General features: G+C 41.0%; 1 protein-coding gene across 1 annotated transcript in view; it reads left to right on the forward strand.

Annotated features, from left to right (window-relative positions):
* Positions 1 to 21,181, forward strand: part of MCU (mitochondrial calcium uniporter) — a 143,483-nt gene extending 122,302 nt beyond the window's left edge. The window contains exons 3-8 of the mRNA XM_073685652.1: positions 5,254 to 5,424; positions 5,620 to 5,724; positions 12,982 to 13,142; positions 15,045 to 15,248; positions 17,265 to 17,381; positions 18,714 to 21,181. Of these exons, the coding sequence (XP_073541753.1) occupies positions 5,254 to 5,424; positions 5,620 to 5,724; positions 12,982 to 13,142; positions 15,045 to 15,248; positions 17,265 to 17,381; positions 18,714 to 18,809 (854 nt within the window). The 3' untranslated portion in view covers positions 18,810 to 21,181. The remainder of the gene's footprint in view (positions 1 to 5,253; positions 5,425 to 5,619; positions 5,725 to 12,981; positions 13,143 to 15,044; positions 15,249 to 17,264; positions 17,382 to 18,713) is intronic.
* Positions 21,182 to 26,166: the final 4,985 nt, after the last annotated feature.

Genomic DNA, 26,166 nt, shown 5'->3' on the forward strand with positions numbered 1-26,166 from the left:
CAGCCAAAAACAAGCAAAATACCCAAATAACTAGATGTAAATGGATAGATCGCACAGTGCAAAAATAATAAATAATAAAGGGTATTTAGTCAACATAATTTTGATCAAAATAATGTAAAAGCTATCCCGCCACGTCAAGGCAACCCTTATGGGACGGTCCTAACTTTAATATTAAAAACCTTACCATATGTCAAGTGATGTACATATGGATAAGGGCAGAGAGACTGAATCCCTAGTATAAGCATAGACCTGAGGCAGAATGAACCTTTCAGCTCAGACAGAAGGCGGCCACACCCTTTTATATGCACTGAAGCACACTGAACTACAAAGAAAAAACCTGGTAGTCTGAACTGAAATTTAAATTCATGTGCATGCCAAATCCAGGATGGCACATCAATGCGAGCTGTGGCAAGAAGGTTTGCTGTCTGTCAGCGTAGTGTCCATAGGCTGGAGGCGCTACCAGGAGACAGACCAGTACACCAGGAGACGTGGAGGGGGCAGTAGGAGGGCAACAACCCAGCAGCAGGACCGCTACCTCCGCCTTTGTGCAAGGAGCAACAGGAGGATCACTTCCAGAACCCTGCAAAATGACCTCCAGCAGACCACAAATGTGCATGTGTCTCCACAAACTGTTAGAAACCGACTCCATGAGGGTGGTATGAGGGCCCGACGTCCACAGATGGGGGTTGTGCTCACAGCCCCACAACGTGCAGGACGCTTGGCTTTTGCCACAGAACACCAGGATTGGCAAATTCGCCACTGGCGCCCTGTGCTCTTCACAGATGAAAGCAGGTTCACACTGAGCACATGTGACAGACATGACAGACTGGAGACGCCTTCGAGAGCGATCTGCTGCCTGCAACATGCTTCAGCATGACCGGTTTGGCAGTGCGTCAGTAATGGTGTGGGGTGGCATTTCTTTGGAGGGCCGCACAGCCCTCCATGTGCTCGCCAGAGGTAGCCTGACTGCCATTAGGTACCGAGATGTGATCCTCAGACCCCTTGTGAGACCATATGCTTGTGCGGTTGGCCTTGGGTTCCTCCTAACACAGGACAATGCCAGACCTCATGTGGCTGGAGTGTGTCAGCAGTTCCTGCAAGATGAAGGCATTGAAGTTATGGACTGGCCTGCCCGTTCCCCAGACCTGAATCCGATTGAGCATATCTGGGACATCATGTCTCGCTCCATCCACCAACGTCACGTTGCACCACAGACTGTCCCGGAGTTGGCGGATGCTTTAGTCCAGGCCTGGGAGGAGATCCCCCAGGAGACCATCCGCAACCTCATCAGGCGCATGCCCAGGCATTGTAGGGAGGTCATACAGAAACGTGGAGGCCACACACAATACTGAGCCTCATTTTGATCCAAAGGTTGGATCAGCCTGTAGTGTGTTTTTCCACTTTAATTTTGGGGGTGACTCCTAATCCAGGCCTCCTTTGGTTAATAAATTTGATTTCCATTGATGATTTTTGTGTGATTTTGTTGTCAGCACATTCAACTTTGTACAGAACAAAGCATTCAATGAGAATATTTCATTCATTCAGATCTAGGATGTGTTATTTGAGTGTCCCCTTTATTTTTTTGAGCAGTGTGTATATGTATGTATATATGTATACTTATTAGTGTGTGTGTGTGTGTGTGTGTATATATATACAGTGCCTTGTGAAAGTATTTGGCCCCCTTGAACTTTTTTACCTTTTGCCACACTTCTGGCTTCAAACATAGATATAAAATTCTAATTTTTTGGGGAAGAATCAACAACGAGTGGGACACAATTGTGAAGTGGAACGAAATTTATTGGATATTTTAAACTTTTCTAAAAGATTAAAAACTGAAAAGTGGGGCGTGCAATATTATTCGACCCCTTTACTTTCAGTGCAGCAAACTCACTCCAGAAGTTCAGTGAGGATCTCTGAATGATCCATTGTTGTCCTAAATGACTGGTAATGATAAATAGTCTCCTTATAAATGCACCTGCTCTGTGATAGTCTCAGGGTTCTGTTTCAAGTGCAGAGAGCATCACGAAGACCAAGGAACACACCAGGCTGGTCCGAGATACTGTTGTGGCGAAGTTTAAAGCCGGATTTGGATACAAAAAGATTTCCCAAGTTTTAAACATCTCTAGGAGCACTGTGCAAGCGATCATATTGAAATGGAAGGAGTATCAGACCACTGCAAAACTACCAGGACCCAGCCGTCCCTCTAAACTTTGATCAGTCTTCTCCTTGTTGAAGATGAGAGATGCAGCCAAAAGGCCCATGATCACTCTGGATGAACTGCAGAGATCTACAGCTGAGGTGGGAGAGTCTGTCCATAGGACAACAATCAGTCTTACACTGCACAAATCTGGCCTTTATGGAAGAGTGGCAATAAGAAAGCCATTTCTCAAAGATATCCATAAAATGTCTTGTTTGAAGTTTGCCACAAGCCACCTGGGAGACACACCAAACATGTGGAATAAGGTGCTCTGGTCAGATGAAACCAAACTCAAACTTTTTGCCACAATGCAAAACGATATGTTTGGCGTAAAAGCAACACGCTAATCACCCTCAAAACACCATCCCCACTGTCAAACATGGTGGTGGCAGCATCATAGTTTGGCCCTGCTTTTCTTCAGCAGGGACAGGCAAGATGGTTAAAATTGATGGGAAGATGGACAGAGCCAAATATAGGACCATTCTGGAAGAAAACCTGTTGGAGTCTGCAAAAGACCTGAGAATGGGATGGAGATTTATCTTCCAACAAGACAATGATCCCAAACCTAAAGCAAAATCTACAATGGAATGGTTCAAAAATAAACGTATCCAGGTGTTAGAATGGCCAAGTCAAAGTCCAGACCTGAATCCAATCCAGAATCTGTGAAAAGAGCTGAAAACTGCTGTTCACAAATGCTCTCCATCCAACCTCACTGAGCTCGAGCTGTTTTGCAAGGAAGAATGGGCAAGAATTTCAGCCTCTTGATGTGCAAAACTGATAGAGACATACCCCAAGCGACTTCAAGCTGTAATAGCAGCAAAAGGTGGCGCTACAAAGTATTAACTCAAGGAGGCCGAATAATATTGCATGCCCCACTTTTCAGTTTTTATTTTTTTTAAAAAAGTTTAAAATATCCAATAAATTTCGTTCCACTTCACGATTGTGTCCCACTGGTTGTTGATTCTTCCCCAATAATTAGAATTTTATATCTTTGTTTGAAGCCAGAAATGTGGCAAAAGGTAGAAAAGTTCAAGGGGGCCCAATACTCTTACAAGGCACTGTATTTATTAGTGTGTATGTATACATATACAGTACAGACCAAAAGTTTGGACACGCCGTCTCGTTTAAAGATTTTTCTGTATTTTCATGATTATGAAAATGGTACATTCACACTGAAGGCATCAAAACTATGAATTAACACATGTTGAATTATATACTTAACAAAAAAGTGTGAAACAACTGAAAATATGTCTTTTTCTAGGTTCTTCAAAGTAGCCACCTTTTGCTTTGATGACTGCTTTGCACACTCTTGGCATTCTCTTGATGAGCTTCAAGAGGTAGTCTCCGGAAATGGTCTTCCAACAATCTTGAAGGAAATCCCAGAGATGCTTAGCACTTGTTGACCCTTTTGCCTTCACTCTACGGTCCAGCTCACCCCAAACCATCTCGATTGGGTTCAGGTCTGGTGACTGTGGAGGCCAGGTCATCTGGCGTAGCACCCCATCACTCTCCTTCTTGGTCAAATAGCCCTTACACAGCCTGGAGGTGTGTTTGGGGTCATTGTCCTGTTGAAAAATAAATGATGGTCCAACTAAACGCAAACCGGATGGAATAGCATGCCGCTGCAAGATGCTGTGGTAGCCATGCTGGTTCAGTATGCCTTCAATTTTGAGTAAATCCCCAACAGTGTCACCAGCAAAGCACCCCCACACCATCACACCTCCTCCATGCTTCACGGTGGGAACCAGGCATGTAGAGTCCATCCATTCACCTTTTCTGCGTCGCACAAAGACACTGTGGTTGGAACCAAAGATCCCAAATTTGAACTCATCAGACCAAAGTACAGATTTCCATTGGTCTAATGTCCATTCCTTGTGTTCTTTAGCCCAAACAAGTCTCTTCTGCTTGTTGTCTGTTCTTAGCAGTGGTTTCCTAGCAGCTATTTTACCATGAAGGCCTGCTGCACAAAGTCTCCTCTTAACAGTTGTTGTAGAGATGTGTCTGCTGCTAGAACTCTGTGTGGCATTGACCTGGTCTCTAATCTGAGCTGCTGTTAACCTGCGATTTCTGAAGCTGGTGACTCGGATAAACTTATCCTCGAAGCAGAGGAGACTCTTGGTCTTCCTTTCCTGGGGCGGTCCTCATGTGAGCCAGTTTCTTTGTAGCGCTTGATGGTTTTTGCAACTGCACTTGGGGCACTTTCAAAGTTTGCCCAATTTTTCGGACTGACTGACCTTCATTTCTTAAAGTAATGATGGCCACTCGTTTTTCTTTACTTAGCTGCTTTTTTCTTGCCATAATACAAATTCTAACAGTCTATTCAGTAGGACTATCAGCTGTGTATCCACCAGACTTCTGCACAACACAAGTGATGGTCCCAACCCCATTTATAAGGCAAGAAATCCCACTTGTTAAACCTAACAGGGCACACCTGTGAAGTGAAAACCATTTCCGGTGATTACCTCTTGAAGCTCATCAAGAGAATGCCAAGAGTGTTCAAAGCAGTCATCAAAGCAAAAGGTGGCTACTTTGAAGAACCTAGAATATAAGACATATTTTCAGTTGTAGCAGTCATCAAAGCAAAAGGTGGCTACGTTGAAGAACCTAGAATATAAGACATATTTTCAGTTGTTTCACACTTTTTTGTTAAGTATATAATTCCACGTGTGTTAATTCATAGTTTTGATGCCTTCAGTGTGAATGTACAATTTTCAAAGTCATGAAAATACAGAAAAATCTTTAAATGAGGTGTGTCCAAACTTTAGGTCTGTGTATGTGTGTGTATATATATATATATATATATATATATATATATATATATATATATATATATATATATATATATATATATATATATATATATATATATATATAATGTATATATACTTATATGTGTGTGTGTGTATATGTATTTTAGGATTAGAAGATATAAAAAAAAAAAAAATTGGATTTTAAATATATATTTTTCCACATTTTTAATTCTAAAAAAATATAGTAATGTACTAGTCTAGTGATCTACCATAATTAGCAATGACTTGTACTTTCTTTTTCATTAGCTGTGTCTGTGGTTTACCAAAACGGGTTGCCTGTGATAACCGTTAACCTCCCGTCCCGCCAGGAGAAATGCCGATTTACTTTGAAGCCCATTTCAGATTCAGTGGGAATATTTCTGCAGCAGCTCCAGGATGAAGATCGAGGAATTGATAGAGTAGCAATCTACTCCACAGGTAGGACTGTTACTGTCCCTGACCTCCCAGTGTATTGGTTCAATCAAGAAAAAATGTTCAGCTTTACATTCTTAGGTATTGCAGAGTTTGTGATTGTGTCCTATCCTCGTCCATATATTCCAATAGAACCTCACTGTATTAAATAGATATAACCCACATATACAGTGGAGTTCATTGTTTTGTTTTTTTTCCTAGATGGAGCCCGTGTAGCTTCTTCTACAGGGATTGATGTTCTTCTACTAGATGACTTCAAACTGTCCATAAATGATAAAATTTATGATGTGCGGACACCAAAAAGAGGTAGTGTGCTTTACACTTTTCTTATCTTGGGCTGTAGGTGCAGAATTGGAGACCCACATATTGGCTGTCTTAAAGAGTTAAACTGTCTTAATTTTTATTTAATAAATTCATCATTCAATTGAAAATAAGCAACTTTGTAATATAACTTCTAAGAGAAATTTGCTTCTTTCACCTCCTGGAGTGAACTTTCACATTGCATTCATGGGTAAAATTTTACATTCACGGAATACAAATTTCTCCATTACTGATATGTCAGAAGGACTGAGGTGCTAGAAGTCCGATACAGACATTCTGCTACAAGTTCTCCTGAAACTACAGTTAAACTATTCCATAGAACTCTATGAGCACCAACTGTCATTTCTTATCACAATCATGTGAACATCTTTATTCACTGAGGACTGATTATACCCATGAATTGAGAATAAGTGATCAGTCTAGAAGGAGAAAGAAGCCGATTTCTCTAAGATATCTTATGAAGTTTCTTATTTTCCTGCGTTCGTTGTATTTGTTTTTTATTAAATCAATGGGTTACTTTTGAAATCTGATACCATCTGCTTCTTTTATGACTCTACATGTGATTGATATTTTTATTTTTTTTGCTCTTGGTGGATAGCTTGGATTTTTTAATGTAATTAAAGTGCTGCACATTTAAAATAAAAAATGTACTTGTGAACAGCCTCAGACTGGCACACAAGGGAACAGGTGAGTCCCATGTAGGCCCCCCATTCTCCTACATGAGCAGTGTTTGGCCAAGTACACTTGATTCATTATACGCTTGATACACTGTACAGGCTAAGGCAACATCTCCTCATTTAGCAAACAACCCAGTGTATTATATATATTTGTGAACAAGGGTAATGTCATATTTGTAAGTAGCTGAACAGTGGTCCCCAGAGGCCCAGAATTGAGTTTACTGGTGGATTCTTCACATCCCAGTCCGTCACTGCTTGGGAAATTTATACAGTGGAGGAATGTTACTAATAAAAATGTGCAAAAAATTCTGCCTAAATTTGAGTTGGTGCAATCACTGGTCTTCAGTATTGTGACATCTGCTGCAGCACACTTTCCCTGAGCTTCAGCAATCTTCTTTTCTTTCTTTCTTCTTTTTCCCGCTAGCGTTTTTCATTGCTACTATGTTTCTCTGAGAGAGGAGTGCAAAATCCACCACATAGCCAATAGAGAGGAGCTCTGGAGGCTGCGGAAAACCGTTCTGCTGCAGATTTCACTGTGTAGAAGACCAAATGACTGCTGTACACCACTAGAGAGCAAGCGCGCGTCTAAGGTGCTGTCCCCTGCACAGAGAATCTGTACTCCAAGTATCCAAGTACATAGAGACGGAGTACTGTTTTGAATAAGAACTAAAACAGGGGAAGTAACTAAGGAAAAAATGCTACTTTTGACTGTGAAAAATCCAAATCTGCTGATGAGGTGAATAGCAAACTTTATTAACTTTACATGCTGGACACTTTTATTTAGATAAAAAAAATAAAGTTTAGTAATTCTTTATAGGGGCTGCCCATTATTTAAATGTACAGGGTGGGCCATTTATATGGATACACCTAAATGAAATGGGAATGGTTGGTGATATCAACTTCCTGTTTGTGGCTCATTAGTATATGGGAGGGGAATAACTCTTCCAGATGGGTGGTGACTAGTGTTGAGCGATACCTTCCGATATCAGGAAATATCGTATCGGATTGGATCGGGCCGATACCCAAAAAGTATCGGATATCGCCGATTCCGATACCGGAAACCAATGCAAGTCTATGGGACACAAATATCGGAATGAAAATAAACCCTTTCTTTCCTTGTAGGTTAATTCTACATGAAGGAAAACAACTAAGAATAATGTAGAATGACATGAAAAGCCGGCAATTCATCAGCGGCATACACCGGTACCCGACAATTTACAACAGAAAGAATAGAGCTTCACACATAGATTAGATAGATAGAAACATGTCAGTCACATATATATGAAGTACAGTGACAGTGTTGCTTACTGTACTTGTCATTTAGTGTAAAGGATTTATTAAAAAAAATATTAGTGTTTTCGTGCACCGTCTCTTTAAAAAAGCCGGCCGGCAATTCAGCAGCGGTACCCGACAATTTATAACAGACAGAATAGAGCTTCACACATAGATTAGATAGATAGAAACATGTCAGTCACATATATATGAAGTACAGTGACAGTGTTGATTACTGTACTTGTCATTTAGTGTTAAAATAAAGGATTTATTTAAAAAAAAATTGGCGTGGGGTTCCCCTTAATTTTAGTCTCTAGCGGAGGTTAAGCAGACAGCTGGGGCAAATGTTTGAAGCCTGGGAAGGGGGTAATACCCACGGAGCTTCCCAGGCTACTAATATCAGCCCCCAGCTGAATACCTAGCCTTTACTAGCTATTAAAATGGGGGAACCCCCCCCAAAAAAATAACGTGGGGTCCCCCCTAATTTAATAGCTAGCACAGGCTAGGCAGACAGCTGGGGGCTGATATTAATAGCCCAGGAAGGGTGCCATGAATATTGGCCCCCTCCCAGGCTAGAAACACCAGCCGTCAGCCGCCCCAGAAATGGCGCATCCATAGGATGTCCGTTCCCGGCAGCGGGAGCCACTGACTGAGGTCACCGGAGTGCATTCAGGCAGCGCAGCTCCGGAGACCTCCTTTACGGCAGTGCTGTACCGTGGGAATTTCTCACGATACAGCAGTGCCGTAAAGGAGCTAACCGGAGCAGCGCTGCCTGAACTCCGGTGAACCCTTACGGCCCCGTCATTCTAGCGGCGGCAGCGGTTCAGAGCGGTCACATTCTATGTGGCTGCTCTGAACTGGAGATCTTCGTGGGACACTCGTGGACTGCTACGGAGGGGTAAGGATAAGGTTGTGGTTTATTATTTTATATTTTATTACAGGAGATCGATGGCTTCGGGGAATTAGGTGTCTAGGTGAGTATAGGTGTAGTTTTTTATTTTTTACTTTATTTTAGGTGGCGATCGGCGGGGACAGGTAATGTATGAACTAATTTCTTTTAGGTAACCACTGGCCACCAATGACATGTATTTAAAATTTATTGGGGACACAGTAGGGCAATTTAAATAGCAGGATCAGGCTGATGGGAACTACTGCTCCCATCGAGCTGATCCTGCTGGCAGGAGTGGACGGGGGACAGACATAGGCCGATGGGAGTAGTAGTGTCACATCGGCCTATGTCTGCCTGCACGCACACACACCCCGCACACACACACACCCCGCACACACACACACACCCCGCACACACACACACCCCGCACACACTAATCATGACGGGTCTGGGAGGTGAGGCCGACCTGTGTGGCCGTGGGAAAGTTGATGTGAGTTCATGCAGTCAAGCATGAACTCACATGAACCCTCTGAGGGCACCGCGGCTACTTCAAATGAACAGCTGATCGGCATCACCTGATACCTCAGCTGTTCATTTGAAATAACCGGCGGGAAAGCGCAGCACAGAACGGGAAAGCCGGCGGTGAAGTCTTTTCACTGCCGGCTTCCCCGCCCGGGTCCTTCGCTCCCCGCTCCTTGGTGCTGCGCTCCCCGCCCGGTCCTAATTTACGATTGGGATTGGAGGTGGTGAGGGGAGCGGAGGCTTGGGGTGGGAGGCTGCGGGGAAGCAGTATGGGGCTGCGTGATTGTTTAAAAGCCGGCGGCTTTTTACCGCGCGCCGGCTTTTAAACAATCAGGAGAATTCTCCCACGCTGGGATGGCATTCTGATGACAGGCTGGATCTCAGCTGAGCGCTGCCATCCAGCTTGTCATCCTTCACAGACACTGCAGAGCGCAGGCATTATGGGAACTTCCGATTCCGGTATTCGATATTATAAAAGTATCGGAATTCCGATACAGTGAATATCGGCCGATACCCGATATTTCAGTATCGGAATGCTCAACACTAGTGGTGACCATGGCAGTCATTTTGGGTCCGACTTTATTTTTTTTCAATTTGAAATCAAACTTATTGAGAATTTCATAAGAAAAACAATGGTGTGCTTGGTTTTAACGTAACTTTATTCTTTCATGAGTTTTTTTACAAGTTTATGACCACTTATAAAATGTGTTCAAAGTGCTGCCCATTGTGTTGGATTGTCAATGCAACCCTCTTCTCCCACTCTTGACACACTAATAGCAACACCGCAGAAGAAATGCTAGTACAGGCTTCCAGTATCCGTTGTTAAAATGTTCACCATAAATGAGAACACTCTAACATATTTGTCAGAAAACCCTTGGTTTACTTTCACAATCAACACTTATTTTTTGGGATACTATACTACAAAATACTCCCACAAATGTGGGCCGTTGATTGCAAACCAGACTTGTTATTTTTTATGCCCAAAAAGTATTTTTAAATTCATTCAAGGCCATGTTGCAAAATTGAGTACACCCCAATGAAAGTCTTAGGAGCAAAGCTAAAGTTTAGACTACAAAACTCTAGCAAGGAGTCAACCACAGTTAAGTCCAATTATTCAATAACAGGTGTCCAGCAGACAGTGGACTATAAAATGGCATTGCTTAACCAGAAAACCCTGACCCATGTCATGCTGTGAGCAATGGCACCACATGGAAGAGAAATGTCAAGACCTGAGAAATAAAATAAAATAATTTCTTTACATAAGAAAGAGAAGAAGGCTACAAGAAAATCAACAAAGCTTTATTAGCCAGAATACTGGAGCAAAAGTGATACATAAATTTAATAAAGGTGGAACTGCGACCATCTCACAAAGATATCTAGGCCAACAATGGAAGATAAGACCTAAACAGGAGCGTCTTCTGATGAGATGGATTGAAGAAAATTGACATGCAAGTTCACTGCAATTAGCTAAAAAGGTAGAAGGCGAAACTGGTGTGTTTTTCCTGTGACACAATAATTCATATACTGCAAAGGAATGGCATGCATGGGTATCGTCCACGAAGGAAGCCTCTCCTACAGCCCATACACAAAAAAGCCTGCCTATAACTTGCTAGGGACCATGCTGAAAATTATGGCGACTACTGCGACTGTATTTTGGATTGATGAGATAAAGATAAATGTTTTGGAACTGATGGCTTCACAACTGTATGGCATTGCAAAGGTGATTAACACAAAGAAAAATACATTGTGCCTACAGTGAAACATGGTGGTAGCAATGTCCTTATGTTAGGTTACGTTAGTGCTGCTGCTGTCATGAGCTCCATGTCATTGATGGTATCATGAATTCACTGATACACTCTATATTGATTAGTGAAGATGCTTCTATCACTCTGTGCACTTTTCCAACATGTTGCATTTTTGAAGAAGAACAAGGTGAAAGTGATTCAGTGGCCAAATATGTCTCCTGATCTGAACCCAACCCAAGACCTATGGAGAATTCTTAAGAGACAAGTTGAGCATCACTGTCCATCCAGCATCTAGGCTCTAAATGAGGTCATTCTTGAAGAATGGAAAAAGATACATGTTGCAATATGTCACCAACTTTTTCATTTCATGCCTAGGAGACTTTGTGCTGTACTTTAAAAATCATGGAGATCATCAAAAACTACTGCAGCTATCATTTTCTATTTGAGGTGTATTCAGTTTTACTCAAATTAGTTGGTGCAAAAATGAAGATTTTGTAGTGAAACTTATAGTATTAACCTTGCTTTCATGTTATGGGTTAAATGTTCTATGAAACTCAGCACGTCAAAATTGTGGCAATTGTTCTTGTGTTCAGTGAGCTATTCCTTAAAGGGAATATGTCATCAGATTTTTCTATGTAATCTGAAGACAGTAGGAGAGAGGCTAAAAACACAGAATTCAGGGATGTGTCACTTGTGCTGCTATTCATGAACTGTAAAGGATTTATCACTAGGAGATGAATATTTCTGAACTACATTAGTCGCCCCCTCTCCCTATAATAAGCACCTCACTGTCTATGCACTTAGTACACAGAGAGCCTGGCGAGGGCGGAGTTAACTTTCTCAGCTCTGCTTTATTCTAAATCTAAAGGCTCTGATTGTGTCACAATTGCTGCACACATTAAACTAAGTGATACATCGTTGGATTCAACTTCTGTTAGCCTACATTACACTGCTCTCAGATAATGTAGCAAAAACCTGCTGATGGATTCCCTTTAAATTTTACCTTTCGTATGGGGTGTACTCATTTATTCTGAGTGCTGTAGGTTAGGGTAGATCAAGAACATTAGATAACCGCTTTTAAAGAGTAACTAAACTATTTTTTTTTAAATAATTGTTTACAGCATGTAAAGTCACTAAAGTTGGCTATTCACTTCATTAGCAGATTTATCTCTTCACCGTGGCCTCTCAACCCCTGAGTTTCTCAGGCTACTTGCCTGGGTTCAGTTCTTATTCAATATCTGTAGTCTGTCTCTATGTACTTTCAGTATGGATTCTGTGTGGAGGTGACATCACCCTAGGAATGTACTTGCAGTGGTTGAACTGCGGCACCTGAGAACTACCAATCTATAGCTCTGCTGTTGGGCTTTGTATACTGTTACATTCGGCCACCACTGGAGCAAACAAACCCCCACTGATCTGATCTTGATGATCTATTAGAAGGACAGGCAATCAGCAATCATTGCCAGAAGTGTCTAATCTCTGGCAATGTGTCAATCAAAACATTAATGTGATAAATCATTTTGTCAACTTTTAAGTGGTCTCTAATAATGACATTCTTAAAGGGAATCTGTCACAAGGTTTTGGTACTCTAAATTATGCTTTTCTCATATAAGGTAAGAGACCCTGATTCCAACAATGTATCACTTAGTTTACTGGGTGGAGCAGTTGAGACAGTCAAGGGTTTTAGATCTAGCAGAGCTGAGAAAGATAACCCTGCCCACATGAGCGTCTATTGACATTGAGCTGCTTATCAGAGGAGGGGGTGTGGTCGGACACCTTGGCTTAAGGCAGCTAGTCTGGGCAGTGATAGGCTGTGTGCAGTTTACTTACAATGAAGGTTGATTAGTGACACATTGCTGAATTCAGTTTTTAACACCTACCTCATGCTATCCTGAGATTACATAGTAGAAACCTGCTGACAAAATCCCTTTAAATCTACCCCAGTGCTGGGTGCATTATTTTTGACATTCTTAACAAATCTGCCCTTTTTTCATGGCACCTTCTCTGTATATGTGTTTTAAATCAGATGGTAAGAGTAAATTACATAACTTTAATATTTTATCTTCTCTATATGTAAATAGGAGTGGATTTTATTAGCTCTGTATCATGTAGCATTGTGTTTTCTTCCTGTGTCCAGAACTATTAAGCCATGAACATGCAACGACTATGAATGATGTGAAGCATCTTGTGCAGCAGTTGCACAGCTCTATGCATATCAAGGATTTCCAGGTCAGCAGAGAGAAGGAGCTCTGTAGTCGACTAGAACAGCTCCAGGGGCAGCTCGAACCCCATGAAAAGGTACAGAATTTCTAATCCTGACAGTAGGTTTTCTTTTTTTTTTTTTTTTTAATCCTTTCCAGTTTCCTGTGCCTAAAAGGGAATTTACTTGATTTGGCTAATGAGGCTGATGACACAAACTGCAATTATGTCTCTCTGTTTTGTTGAGTTGTATTCTTAACATTTTATCATGCCATATAAAATGGCAATTTTATCAGTTCTTACCCATGCAATAATATTTTCTGACTCTTTTTTTACCTGACCACTTAAAGGAAACCTGTCATCAGGATTTTGCTAAGTAAACTACAGACATTTTTCAGGTTGGCGCTGTTACACTGATTAAAATGATGTCTGGGTTAAAGAAATCAGTCTTGTGGTTCTTGTTTTATTTATGTTTGGAGATGATGGTATGCTCATGCTTTGGGACGGCCTGCGGGACGGTCTTTTTTTTGTGCTCTGGCCTCATTGTCATCATTCTAGGATTGGGAATGACGGGTCACTTGAACTTTGAGTGACCTGCCTCCTATTTTAAATACTGTACCTGCACACTTAATATTGTGGTATTTCAAAGAAAAAAAAATTGGCTCCAGCAAAATGGCACCGGCGGCACATGCGCAGTAGCATCTATCGGCAAGCGATGCTCGCAATCTGCGCATGCACCGCACACGAAGCACGAGCATCTCGTTAATCCGTGTTCGCAGTTTTCAGTTAAACAAGAACCACAAGACTGATTTCTTCAACACATATATCATTTTAATCAGTGTAACAACGCTATCCTGACAATACCTGAAGTTTACTTAGCAAAATCCTGATGAATGGTTTCCCTTAACCAGTGTATTGTATTGTGCCTGTTGCTATAAAACTAAAAGGCATCCAGTTTCTGCCAGGAAAAAAAATATTCAGGAATAATCTTGCATCAAGATTAATATGTGGCATGGGATTTTTTTTTTATTATTCATTCCACAAGTTTTCAGCTGTCAGTGCGGTATAATTATTTTGAGATATTTCATGTTTTTTGATGGACTTGTTTCTGTCTTAAGTGCAACAGCCACTCCATTTGCAGACACTTGTTTTGGGTGTTTGCCCCTCATTAGAGCTAAGCAGGAGGTCTGATTTGCCTGAGAGAGGGAACTTCCTCTGACAGGGAGTCTAAGGGGGAACAATTCTCCTTGTGAAAAGTTCTAAGCAAGACATAGGGAGACTTATAATCCTAAAAGTCAATATCCACCTTTTTAACAAATTTTGCTACATCAGTTGAATTAGATTTCCCTGCTTTGCATTGATGAGGGGCAAACAACTCAGTTTTTTGCTTTTGGCTTCTTTTACAAGGCCCATTAAAGGGTCGATATTTTGACTTTTATGATCACTAGCGTTCAAGTCCTCTTTCTCTTTTGAAGAAGCTATTTGCATATTTCAATTCTGAGAGGACCATGCATGGCCTATAAGTCGTCTTATGCTGGCTTGGCACTCTCCACCAGGAGAAACCTTACCACTTAAGGTGATTTAAGTGAAACCATGAATACAGTATGGACCAAAATAGCAACAGAAATCTGGATATAAGCCATTTTGTAGTCCTGGTTTCTCTATACAAATTCATGAACATCCCTAAAAATGTTTAAATCTTAGGAAAGTTCCACAGGATATGCCATAAATGTTCTATAGGTGGATTTATCATATCTGAGTGTCCCAAGGATTTGGTTGGTCGGGGTTCGCTGATCCTCTCAAAGAGGTCGGTGGTCTCCACAACCATATGTAGGACCTTGCCATGATGGGAAGAATTATTTTGGGGTTTTGTTTTTTTGTTCTTCACCTTTTCCACCTCTTTGGGAGAGTGAAGAATACTGTTTTTTTTTCTGAGACTATACAGTTTTATCTTTTATCCTGTCTGCAGTGTTTAAAAAATTTTGTTCAATGTTTGCACAGGCTCGACTTAATGCTGTTCAGAAAGCTGCAAAGATGACCAGGATTGTCCAGTGGGGCGGTCTAGCTTATATGTCTGTACAGTTTGGAATCTTGGCCCGTCTGACGTGGTGGGAATACTCCTGGGATATCATGGAGCCCGTCACTTACTTCATTACTTATAGCGGTGTCATTGGAATGTATTGTTATTTTCTACTTACAGGCAAGGTGAGTGTGCCCTCCTATCATAAGCCAAATGATATGCTAGAAGTATTACACTGTGTGTTAAACTAACACTTTGTATACTGTATCTGCTACCTGCAGCTATTATTTGGCCTATACCTACCTATCCCAACTAACCTGTCTTAAACTTTTCATGCCTGGATTGGTGCCTGGCCTGGTAATTTTTCACCAGCTCTAGGTTTGTTTTGTTTTTTTATGGGGTTTTGTACACTAATAACACTTTTCAGTAGTGGTTTCGTGCTAATGAGGTTTGTCAATTTAAGCACGCTTTGGTAACTAAATGGATTTTCAAAGCACAAAAAAACTAACTCATTACCTTTCTTCTTATTTTTTTTATTTATTTTTTTGTATTTACACTACAGCCCCTTACATATATTTTTATATTTTTGTGGTTTGTTATTTATTTCCAGCCAGCTCTCCCTCTGTCCCTTTAGTCTACATTTCTTAAGAGGCAGAGCCATGTGTTCATCAGCTAACGCACTTCAACCTTCAGTGCCCGTCCACTCCACCTACAAAGCACCATCCTGAGACTCAAATACAGTCTCTAGATGGATAAATCTCTGCCCACACAGTTTCTCCTTCCTAACATTCCCCCCACTTCACCTAGTATGTGTTATCCTGAGACTCTCTTGCAGTCAGTAATGTTACATATGCAGACACTGGCTGGCTCAGTGCACTGTAGGTGAGCAGTGAGCCATATAATGTCATGTATTCTAATGTAACCTAAAATTCTGGAACGTCCAGAACCAGTCCCCTCTGGTTAGTCACAAGCTGATAAGATTACTTGCACAAGCGCTCACCCCCATGGCACCACCGTTCAGAGCACATTTCTTGAGCCATTCAAAGCACAGACCTGCTTTGAACTGACTGCAGCAGGAATTAAGAAGCTGGAGGTCTCAACACCACATGTGAAATCTCAGGAATATAGCAGAATTTTAACAGCAAGTCAGTTGTGACATTTTAGTTTTTCATAGGCTTTACAATTCTTTAATAATCTGAGTGCTTTGGAAACCCATTTAAATGGCTGCAGTAGCTTTAGTCCATAGATTAATGTAACGTGTATCAGATTTGTGTGTAGTCAGAAAACATGGGCAATTAGAACTCAGGTGGGCATCACATTGGAATAAAAACAATTTGGCAAATTGGTATAAAAGTAGTGTTATAATATTTTACTTACATGTGTGTATCAAGATTAGGGGTTAAACGTTCTTGAAGTTTCCCTTTTAGGTAACTTGTATAAGAGACCGTTAACTGCGCAAGGAAAAAGTGAAAACTATTCTAATAACATGGTGGCAATCAGTGCCTGAAGCACGTACAGATTCAGTCTATTCATAGTCATCAGATCAGAATGGTGAATTCACGAGGTCCTAATGACAAGGCAGGACAGAGACAAGAGCAGAACTGCACACATCGGGTCCATTATTTCATGGAGTAATCCTTGTCACATAGACCAAAGGGCGTTTTATATAACATTTCCAACAGCTAATAAAGCTTGAAGTGGGAACTTTCTGTTCTGCAAAAGCGCTAGGATATATTCTCCACTTTAGATCATTTAACTAAAATATTATAATTGTATTTCATGACTTCTGATCTTGACCACATTACTAAACATCACCTAATCATAACTGATGATGACTAGTGATGAGCGAGTGTGCTCATTTAACCCTTTCACCGAGTATCTTTGCCATGCTTGCCGAGTATCTTCGGCGTGCTCGTATAATATGTTCCAGTCCCTGCGTCTGCATGATTTACAGTTGTGAGACAGCCTGAACAAATGCAGAGATTGCCTGTTTGTTAGACTGAACACATGTGAGGATTCCCTAACAGCTGTAAATCATGCAGACGTAGGGACTGGAACATAATATACGAGCACGCCGAAGATACTTGGCAAGCACCCGAGTGTGCTCGGTGAAAGGGTTAAACGAACACTCTCGCTCATCACTAATGATGACAATTGATATTACTTGACATAACACTTTATTTCATTTTTTTTTGTTACAGGAATATATTTATCCAGATGCCACAGACAGACAGTACTTAAATTTTTTCCATAAAACGGCCAAAAAAACAGGTTTTAATTACTTAGAATACAATCGACTCAAGGATGATATTGCTCAGGTATGATTTTTTTTTTTTGATTTTTTCTTCCAATATTGATGGATACATTTCCTTGCTGTATATAATCTTAGAGATTAACCTAATTGAACATAATTCCCCATCAGTCTGTTTTCTATACATAGATATTACGCACATGAACGGCATCTTATTTTCAGCTGGCACTGCAGTGGTCCATTAGTAAAAGCACAATGTAAGCTGTCTCTAGAATACATAGTGGCCTGGTGAATGTGCGTGTCTTGCAGCGCTTCATTTCTAGGTATAATTCATCTGCACCATTAGTTACACAGACGTTTTAAGGAGCCATTTATTATCTAATCATAAGGTTGTGTATATGGGTCATTGGCGTCTTTCAGAAGAGTATGTTCACATGTTGCAAATATGGTACGGTTAAGTTATCCACAAGATAAAAAATGGAAATGCCGCGGATTTCATATCCAAACCGTTGGTCAACTTACTCTATAGATATTTGCTACATGTGCGTGAGACTCCCTTTTAATAGAATACTTTGCTGATATTGTAAAAAGCGGCAGATTTTCCATCCTGAAACATACCCTAAGGAATATTGCCATACTCTAAAGCAACTTTATTTGGACCTCTCGTTTTTTTGTTTAAGGGGGTTATTCATCACTTGGACTACCTTTTCTCAATCACTTTTCCCCCTCTAGTAAAATACTAACTTCTACACTCGCCTCCGGTGAGGATGACGTTCCAGCAGGGTAGGCTCTGGCTCTCCCGAGGCTTACATGACATTATCACGTAATCCCTGCAGCCAATGGCGGCCGCTCCACTGTCGTTTCCTTTGGATAAATCAGACATCCGGAGGAAGTCATAGCTGCAGCTGCTTTCTCACTCCCTTTTGGATGTCTGATTTGTTTGTAGGAGGGAGGGGAAAGTGAAGCGGCTGCTGATTGGTCACACGGATCGAGTGACGTTATGTCACATGAGCCCTGAGATTGTCATTGATGACATCGCTCGAAATGACACAATAGGGGATTATACCTGTTATTTTACTTGGGGGAAACAGTGATTAAGTAGGGGTTGTCAGAGTAGTGGACAACCCTTTTAATATAACCTTTTCAACTATGTAATACGTGACGTTAAAGGATGTGCCAAGCTGGAGACCCACCTTTTATTACAGCCATATACTTTAATTGGTTTTAAACAGGTTTTCTGACAATTTTCTGAACCATTAGAGAATATTGGTATTGCAGTATTACTTAACCATATGTGATGTTCAATATATCTATAATCCTACATATTTTAAAACTTACCTTTTTTGTGATTCGATGGTGGTCCATCAAAATGTTTTTTTCTTCCTATCCTCGCCTTTAGGTTGAGTTGGACCTTAAAAGACTGCGTGATCCCCTGCAGATGCATCTCCCGATCCAACAAATTGATGACCAGGATAGATCATTGCAGGACTCCTAAATCCCCAGCAAAACCTGTGGATATCTCTTGCCTTTGAAATTAAAGCATTATTGGTGGTAGCTGGGATGTGGTATTGGGATGGGTGATCAGTTCTCCCTCTTATTTTGTGTTTCTTTCATAATTTCTTTTTTTTTTTTTTTTTAAACTTTTTAAGCTGCTGTTTAAGAACGAGCAAAAGTAAATTTAAGAGAGCTGAGCTCGGAGCCTGGACTCCGTCTAAGTCTTGAAAAATGTGTTGTTTAATCCATATCAATTATTTCACCTATCGGTGAATGCAAATGGATGATGATTGAGATAAAGGTTCTGAATTATGAATGATCCTTTTTTTTTTTTTGTTTTCCTGGTTTTATGGCAAGTTAGAATGTGACTGGGTGCCTGTCGGACACATTGGGTTAAGGTGTGCTGGTTTAGTGCAGACACGTGAGTAATATAGCGCACATTTAATTCCATTTGGAGATGCATTGGACCAGTAGTAACCTCGGCGTCAAGCTAGAGTATAGTCTTCAAGAAGGCGATCTGATGCCTAGCTGTCATGATAAACTCCAGGTTCATGCACAAGCCTTTCCGTGCTGTTTAATTTTAATCCAAGCTCCAAACACAATGAAACTTTTTGCTATGCATTTTAAGAAACTGCACGTGACTTTTTTTATTTATTTTTTTTATTTTTTTCCCTCCTTGTAATCACTTTACTAATTGTAATTTCCCCCCATCCCTCTCTCTCCCACTGCCTTGGCTATATATATATTCTTCAGGGGCTCAATGCATGATAGGTTATTATGTGTTTCTTTTTTTTGTTTGTTTTTTCTTTTTTTGGGGAGGGAGAAGTTCCCCTGTTCTGCACTCTTGATTGGAGGATCAGCAGGGTAGAAAATCAGGGCTGCATGAATGTGAAGGGGTTACCACCTTATTCTAATGCAATGAACATCAAATTTCTTCGTAAAGATTTACATCTCCTGGTTCATCCCCTGTTGATAGAAGCGCCACATCTTCCTGGATGAAATATCTGATATCCGGCCTTGTCTATATTTTGTGTACAGTATCTACGTACCACTGAAGGATTGGAGAGTGGCAACGACTGAGATATCACCTCCAAAGTTTTCAGGGGTTTTCTTGCCTTTTTTTCCTTTGGAATAAGCTGCTCTTCCACAGACTTTCAATATCAAAATGGTGCAGTCTCTTGTTGGGGTTTGGCATGGGGTAATGATGGGTGGTGTTGGGCTTCAATTTTGCAAAGACAATTTTTTTAAGGACTCCCCACTGTGAAAGGCTCCTACTTCAGGGAAAGGATTACAGAACTAAAGAAGTGAAGCCAGATGACTGGTGCCTTGCATATATTGAAATAGAGAGGAGAGTGTCTATGTTCTCTTCATGCTTTATTTGACTGGTAGTTACGTTACCATGGACTCCTTGCCAGCCAAAATCTAGTGCCCAAGTGGAACGTGGCTGGCAAATGCTGCCAACTGTAGTCTTAAGTAACTGCCTCTAACCTAAGGCTCTCCTCTCAGGTGGACTGAATCCATTTTCCATATTTTCTTGTTTGCTTCTATTTTTTTATTTTTTTTTATTGTGTCCTGCATCTTTTTTTCCCCCCAGAATTGTAGATCCATGCAGAACATGAGATTGGCAATAAGCTGCTTCCAGGCATAGTATGACCTTGGTTTTCTGGAGGTGTATTCATATGACATCCATATCTTTATAAATGTGCCCATCAATATATGGTTATCTTCTGGGCATGAATGTCTGCTATGGAATCAGTCTGATCGACAATCATCTACATCTAGATGCCCTAGTAACAATACAGATCATTGCTTGTCTGAAGTCATCGTAATTTGTTTTGACGTTTAACGGCAACACAACTTAATAGTGAAACATTTTTTGAAAGAGTCCGTCAGTTCTCCTAACTTGTCTGTTTTAAGAAATACTTAAATTTCCCTTTAATTTTGGATTACCTTTATTTTATTTGTTTTAGAATTCTTTACCATTTTGAATTTTTGATAATTCTACTAAAAACATATGTATAACTTGACATCTAGGTGTTACCAGTTGTGGTGTGCCCTTACACACTTACACTGTCCAATCATTAACAGTGCCAGATTATGCATGGACACACCCCTTGACATGAGAAATGGTAATGCCCACTTGTCAAATTATTAAAAAAGTTCTAGGAGAAATAGAATTGGAAGTGTTACAATGCAGGGGGGTATAAGAAAATATAGTCCGGAATTATTTCATGGAGAGTACAAAAATGTACTAAAACAGATAAGTTAGGAATTCTGAGCACTCCTCCTTATTGTAATGATGGCCAAAGCATGATTACTAAAGTTTCTGCTTGGGTAACTGTGATCTTTAACAGGAGATTTTTTTTTTTATTTTTTTTTTTAACACTAAAAAAAAAACGAAAGCTTTTCTTTGCCATTTGCACTTCTTATGCTGAAGGAGCTGAAGAAAATAGTGACTTAAGCCCAATTCAGCAGCAAATAGCCTGATCCTGTTTTGTAAAATTGGATTATAAGAGCATTAAAAATACAGGACTTGTCGCTGAAGGGTCTGGAATGTGTGAGTGTGCGGGGAGGTTTGGAGCATGGAGGAATGTCCTATAAATAAGCAAAATATAGATGTGTAAAATCCTGTATCATTTATGAAATATGTATAAAAATGTAATTCTGCAACAATAAACACTTCAGTTTTTCAAGTAAAGTTTGAAGTTTATTTTCTTTTGTCCTTTAGACAAAATGAAATTAAAATTCTATTTGTTGTGTGTCACTATTTGTATCAATCAAATGATGGGTCCTATCCTGTTGATGAAAAAACAAAGCCATTTCTCCCTTAAGCACCCATAAATTCTCTTGGTCTCACATTAGCACAAGATAAAAGCAGCCACTTAAGGCAAGTTACAATGCACAATTGTGAACGAGCGTTCAAAGTCACTTTTGTCCCACGATAATACAGTAGTCCAAACAAACAGCCAAAAATAATTATAAGTATCTTTGAAAATAAATATGCAAAGTTCAACAAGTGAAAAAATATATTTTAACTAGCTATTGAACCCCTTATATGCCCGAGTGGTGAGCATTTTTATTGGTATTTGTGCTGCCCCCATCCTGGTATTTGTGCTGCCCCCATCCTGGTATTTGTGCTGCCCCCATCCTGGTATTTGTGCTGCCCCCATCCTGGTATTTGTGCTGCCCAATCCCGTTCCCCCATCCTGTTATGTGCTGCACCCATCCTATCCTGGTATGCATGGTGGTACCCCTCACCCCATCCTGGTATGCATTGTACCCCCCTCACCCCAATCCTGGTATGCGTGGTGCACCCCTCATCCTGGTATGCGTGGCGCTCCCCTCAGCCTGGTATGCGTGGCGCTCCCCTCAGCCTGGTATGCGTGGCGCGCCCCCCACATTAGTATCACGCTGCACACACACAAAAAAGTAAACACTTATACTCGCCTTTCTTCCTTGTGCTCCAGCGCTGCGTCCTGTTCTGCCGGAGGCCTGGGTAGGAGTGTGGTGCCGAAGTACGCGCGTGCCCATATCGCGCTCCGGGCACCGGAGATTGCGGTATGCATAGACACTGAAGGCATACCGCGATCTCCGGCGCCATACACTACTCTTACCTGTAACGGCTCGATGCGTTCTTCTGTCTGGAGCCAGACTGCGCAGATGCGTCATGCTTGCGCAGTCTATAAAGACTTCGGACAGAGGTACGAATCTACAATTAAATTATAGATATTTTATATCAGCTCTGATCACTTGATCATATGTATACACGTGCTGGTTATGTTGCTCAGTCGTATTGCCGCTCACGTGATTGTCTATTCTGGGCAGTCTCGTTGCTGCTCATGTGACGGCCCTTCTTTGACCTGTACCGGAGGTATGTTCCTACATCTCGTACACACTGACAAGTGAGTTTATATTAATGCAAACGGCAACATATGTACAGTGAATATCCTGATTTGTGCTGCAACATTTAAATAGCCTGGATAATGTTCAAACACCCTTTGACAAAGGTTGAAGTGAAACAGGTGCGTTTCTCCATAGTTTCTGTATATTACCTTAGTCATGTGACACCCTCCTCCCTTTTCTTTTCACTGATTACTACTTGAAAGCATTGATTATATTTTTATATTGGGCTCTTTTTTGAGTATCTGTCTTAATTGCTTAGGAATTAGGCTATGTGCCCACGTTGCATTTATGAAGCAGAAAATTTCTGCTGCATAAATGCAAGTCCTCTCCCGGAAAAACGCATGCAGAATTCCGCACGCGTTTATCGCGCATTTTTCGCGCGTTTATCACGCGTTTTCCACATGCGGAATTGCCTTGCGTTTTTTATGCATTGGACGAAGGCAATTCCGCTTGCGGAAACGCAAAATTAAATGACATGCTGCGGATTTTTGAACGCGGCATAAACGCTGCGGAAAAATCCGCAGCATGTGCATAGAACTTGCGGAATCCCATTGGGGACCATGGGGTGCGGATATACATGCGTTTTTCAAGCGTTTACGCTGCGGAAATTGCTTGAAAAATGCTACGTAAAAGTCTGGGCACCCCTAGTCTAAATTACTGTTATTGTGATCAGTTAAGCAAGTTGAAGATTAACTAATCTCTAAGTGGCCTAAAGTTAAAGATGACAAATTTCCTTTGTATTTTAGGCAAAGATATACAGTACAGACCAAAAGTTTGGACACACCTTCTCTTTTAAAGATTTTGCTGTATTTTCATTACTTTGAAAATTGTACATTCACACTGAAATCATCAAAACTATGAATTAACACATGTGGAATTATATACTTAACAAAAAAGTGTGAAACAACTTAAAATATGTCTTATATTCTAGGTTCTTCAAAGTAGCCACCTTTTGCTTTGATTACTGCTTTGCACACTCTTGGCATTCTCTTGATGAGCTTCAAGAGGTAGTCACCGGAAAAGGATTTCACTTCACAGGTGTGCCCTGTCAGGTTTAATAAGTGGGATTTCTTGCCTTATAAATGGGTTTGGGACCATCAGTTGTGTTGTGCAGAAGTCAGGTGGATACAAAGCTGATAGTCCTACTGAATAGACTGTTAGCTTCTTTTTTCTTGCCATAATACAAATTCTAAGTAAAGAAAAACGAGGGGCCATCATTACTTTAAGAAATGAAGGTCAGTCAGTCCGAAAAATTGGGGAAACTTTGAATGTGTCCCCAAGTGCAGTTGCAAAAACCATCAAGCGCTACAAAGAAATTGGCTCACATGAGGACCGCCCCAGGAAAGGAAGACCAAGAGTCACCTCTGCTTCTGAGGATAAGTTTATCCGAGTCACCAGTCTCAGAAATCGCAGGTTAACAGCAGCTCAAATTAGAGACCAGGTCATTGCCACACTGAGTTCTAGCAGCAGACACATCTCTACAACAACTGTTAAGAGGAGACTTTGTGCAGCAGGCCTTCATGGTAAAATAACTGCTAGGAAACCACTGCTAAGGACAGGCAACAAGCAGAAGAGACTTGTTTGGGCTAAAGAACACAAGGAATGGACATTAGACCAGTGGAAATCTGTGCTTTTGTCTGAGTCCAAATTTGAGATCTTTGATTCCAACCACAGTGTCTTTGTGCGACGCAGAAAAGGTGAACGGATGGACTCTACATGCCTGGTTACCACCGTGAAGCGTGGAGGAGTAGGTGTGATGGTGTGGGGGTGCTTTGCTGGTGACACTGTTGGGGATTTATTCAAAATTGAAGGCATACTGAACCAGCATGGCTACCACAGCATCTTGCTATTCCATCCGGTTTGCGTTTAGTTGGACCATCATTTATTTTTCAACAGAACAATGACCCCAAACACACCTCCAGGCTGTGTAAGGGCTATTTGACCAAGAAGGAGAGTGATGGGGTGCTACGCCAGATGACCTGGCCTCCACAGTCACCAGACCTGAACCCAGTCGAGATGGTTTGGGGTGAGCTGGACCGCAGAGTGAAGGCAAAAGGGTCAACAAGTGCTAAGCATCTCTGGGAACTCCTTCAAGATTGTTGGAAGACCATTTCCGGTGACTACCTCTTGAAGCTCATCAAGAGAATGCCAACAGTGTGCAAAGCAGTCATCAAAGCAAAAGGTGGCTACTTTGAAGAACCTAGAATATAAGACATATTTTCAGTTGTTTCACACTTTTTTGTTAAGTATATAATTCCACATGTGTTAATTCATAGTTTTGATGCCTTCAGAGTGAATGTACAATTTTCATAGTTATGAAAATACAGAAAAATCTTTAAATGAGAAGGTGTGTCCAAACTTTTGGTCTGTACTGTATATATTTTCATCTTTTACATTTTTAAAATTACTAAAAGGAAAATGTGCCAATGCAAAAGTTTGGGCACCCTTGAAGATTTTTGTGCTCCGATAACTTTGACCAAGGTTTCAGACCTTAATTAGCCTGTTAGGGTTATGGTTTGTTCACCATTATCTTTAGGAAAGGCCATGTGATGCTAATTTCCCAGCTTTATAAAAACCCTTGTCCCAAAAAATAGCAGTCATGGGTTCTGTTAAGCAGCTGTCTAGCACTCTGAAAATGGGGGAGGCCCACAAAGCAAGAGAAGGCCATAAGAAGATAGCAAAGTGGTTTCAAGTTTCTCTTTCCTCAGTTACAAATGTAATTTAAGAAATGGCAATAAACAGGAACAGTGGAGGTCAACATGATGTCTGGAAGATCAAGCAACATTTCAGTGAGAGCTGATTGTAGGATTGCTAGAGAGGCAAATTGGAACCCCTGCTTGACATCAAAAGACCTTCAGAAAGATTTTAGCAGACTCTGTAGTTGTGGTACATTGTTCCACAAATGTGGCCTTCATGGAAGAGTCGTCAGAAGAAAGCCTCTCTTGCATCCTCACCATAAAATTCTGCGTCAGAAATATGCAAAAGCACATCTAAACAAGCCTGATGCATTTTGTAAACAAGTCCTGTAGACCGATGTGGTTAAAATGGAACTCTTGGGGCCCAATCATCAAAGGTATGTGTGAAGAATAAAGGGCGCAGAATTTCAAGGCAAGAACAGCTCTCCAACCGTTACGCATGGGGGGGGGGGGGGATCAATCACACTTTGCGGTTATGTTGCCGCCAATGGCACGGAGAACATTTCACAGGTAGAGGGATGAATGAATTCAAAGAAATTTCAACAAATTCTTGATGCCGACATAACACCATCTGTAAAAAGCTGAAGTTGAAAAGAGGATGGATTCTACAAATGGATAATGATTAGGGTTGAGCGAGTATGTTCTGTCCGAGTACGCTCGGGCCGGGCTCCGAGTATTTATAGCTGCTCGGTGATATGGTTGAATCGCTCCCGAGGAATGTGTAAGAAATAGACATTCCTCACATGTAATAAAACTGTC

This window comes from Phyllobates terribilis, unplaced genomic scaffold (genome assembly GCF_046119375.1).
Source record: "Phyllobates terribilis strain yellow unplaced genomic scaffold, ASM4611937v1 Scaffold_5__5_contigs__length_657084704, whole genome shotgun sequence".
Taxonomy (NCBI): domain Eukaryota; kingdom Metazoa; phylum Chordata; class Amphibia; order Anura; family Dendrobatidae; genus Phyllobates; species Phyllobates terribilis.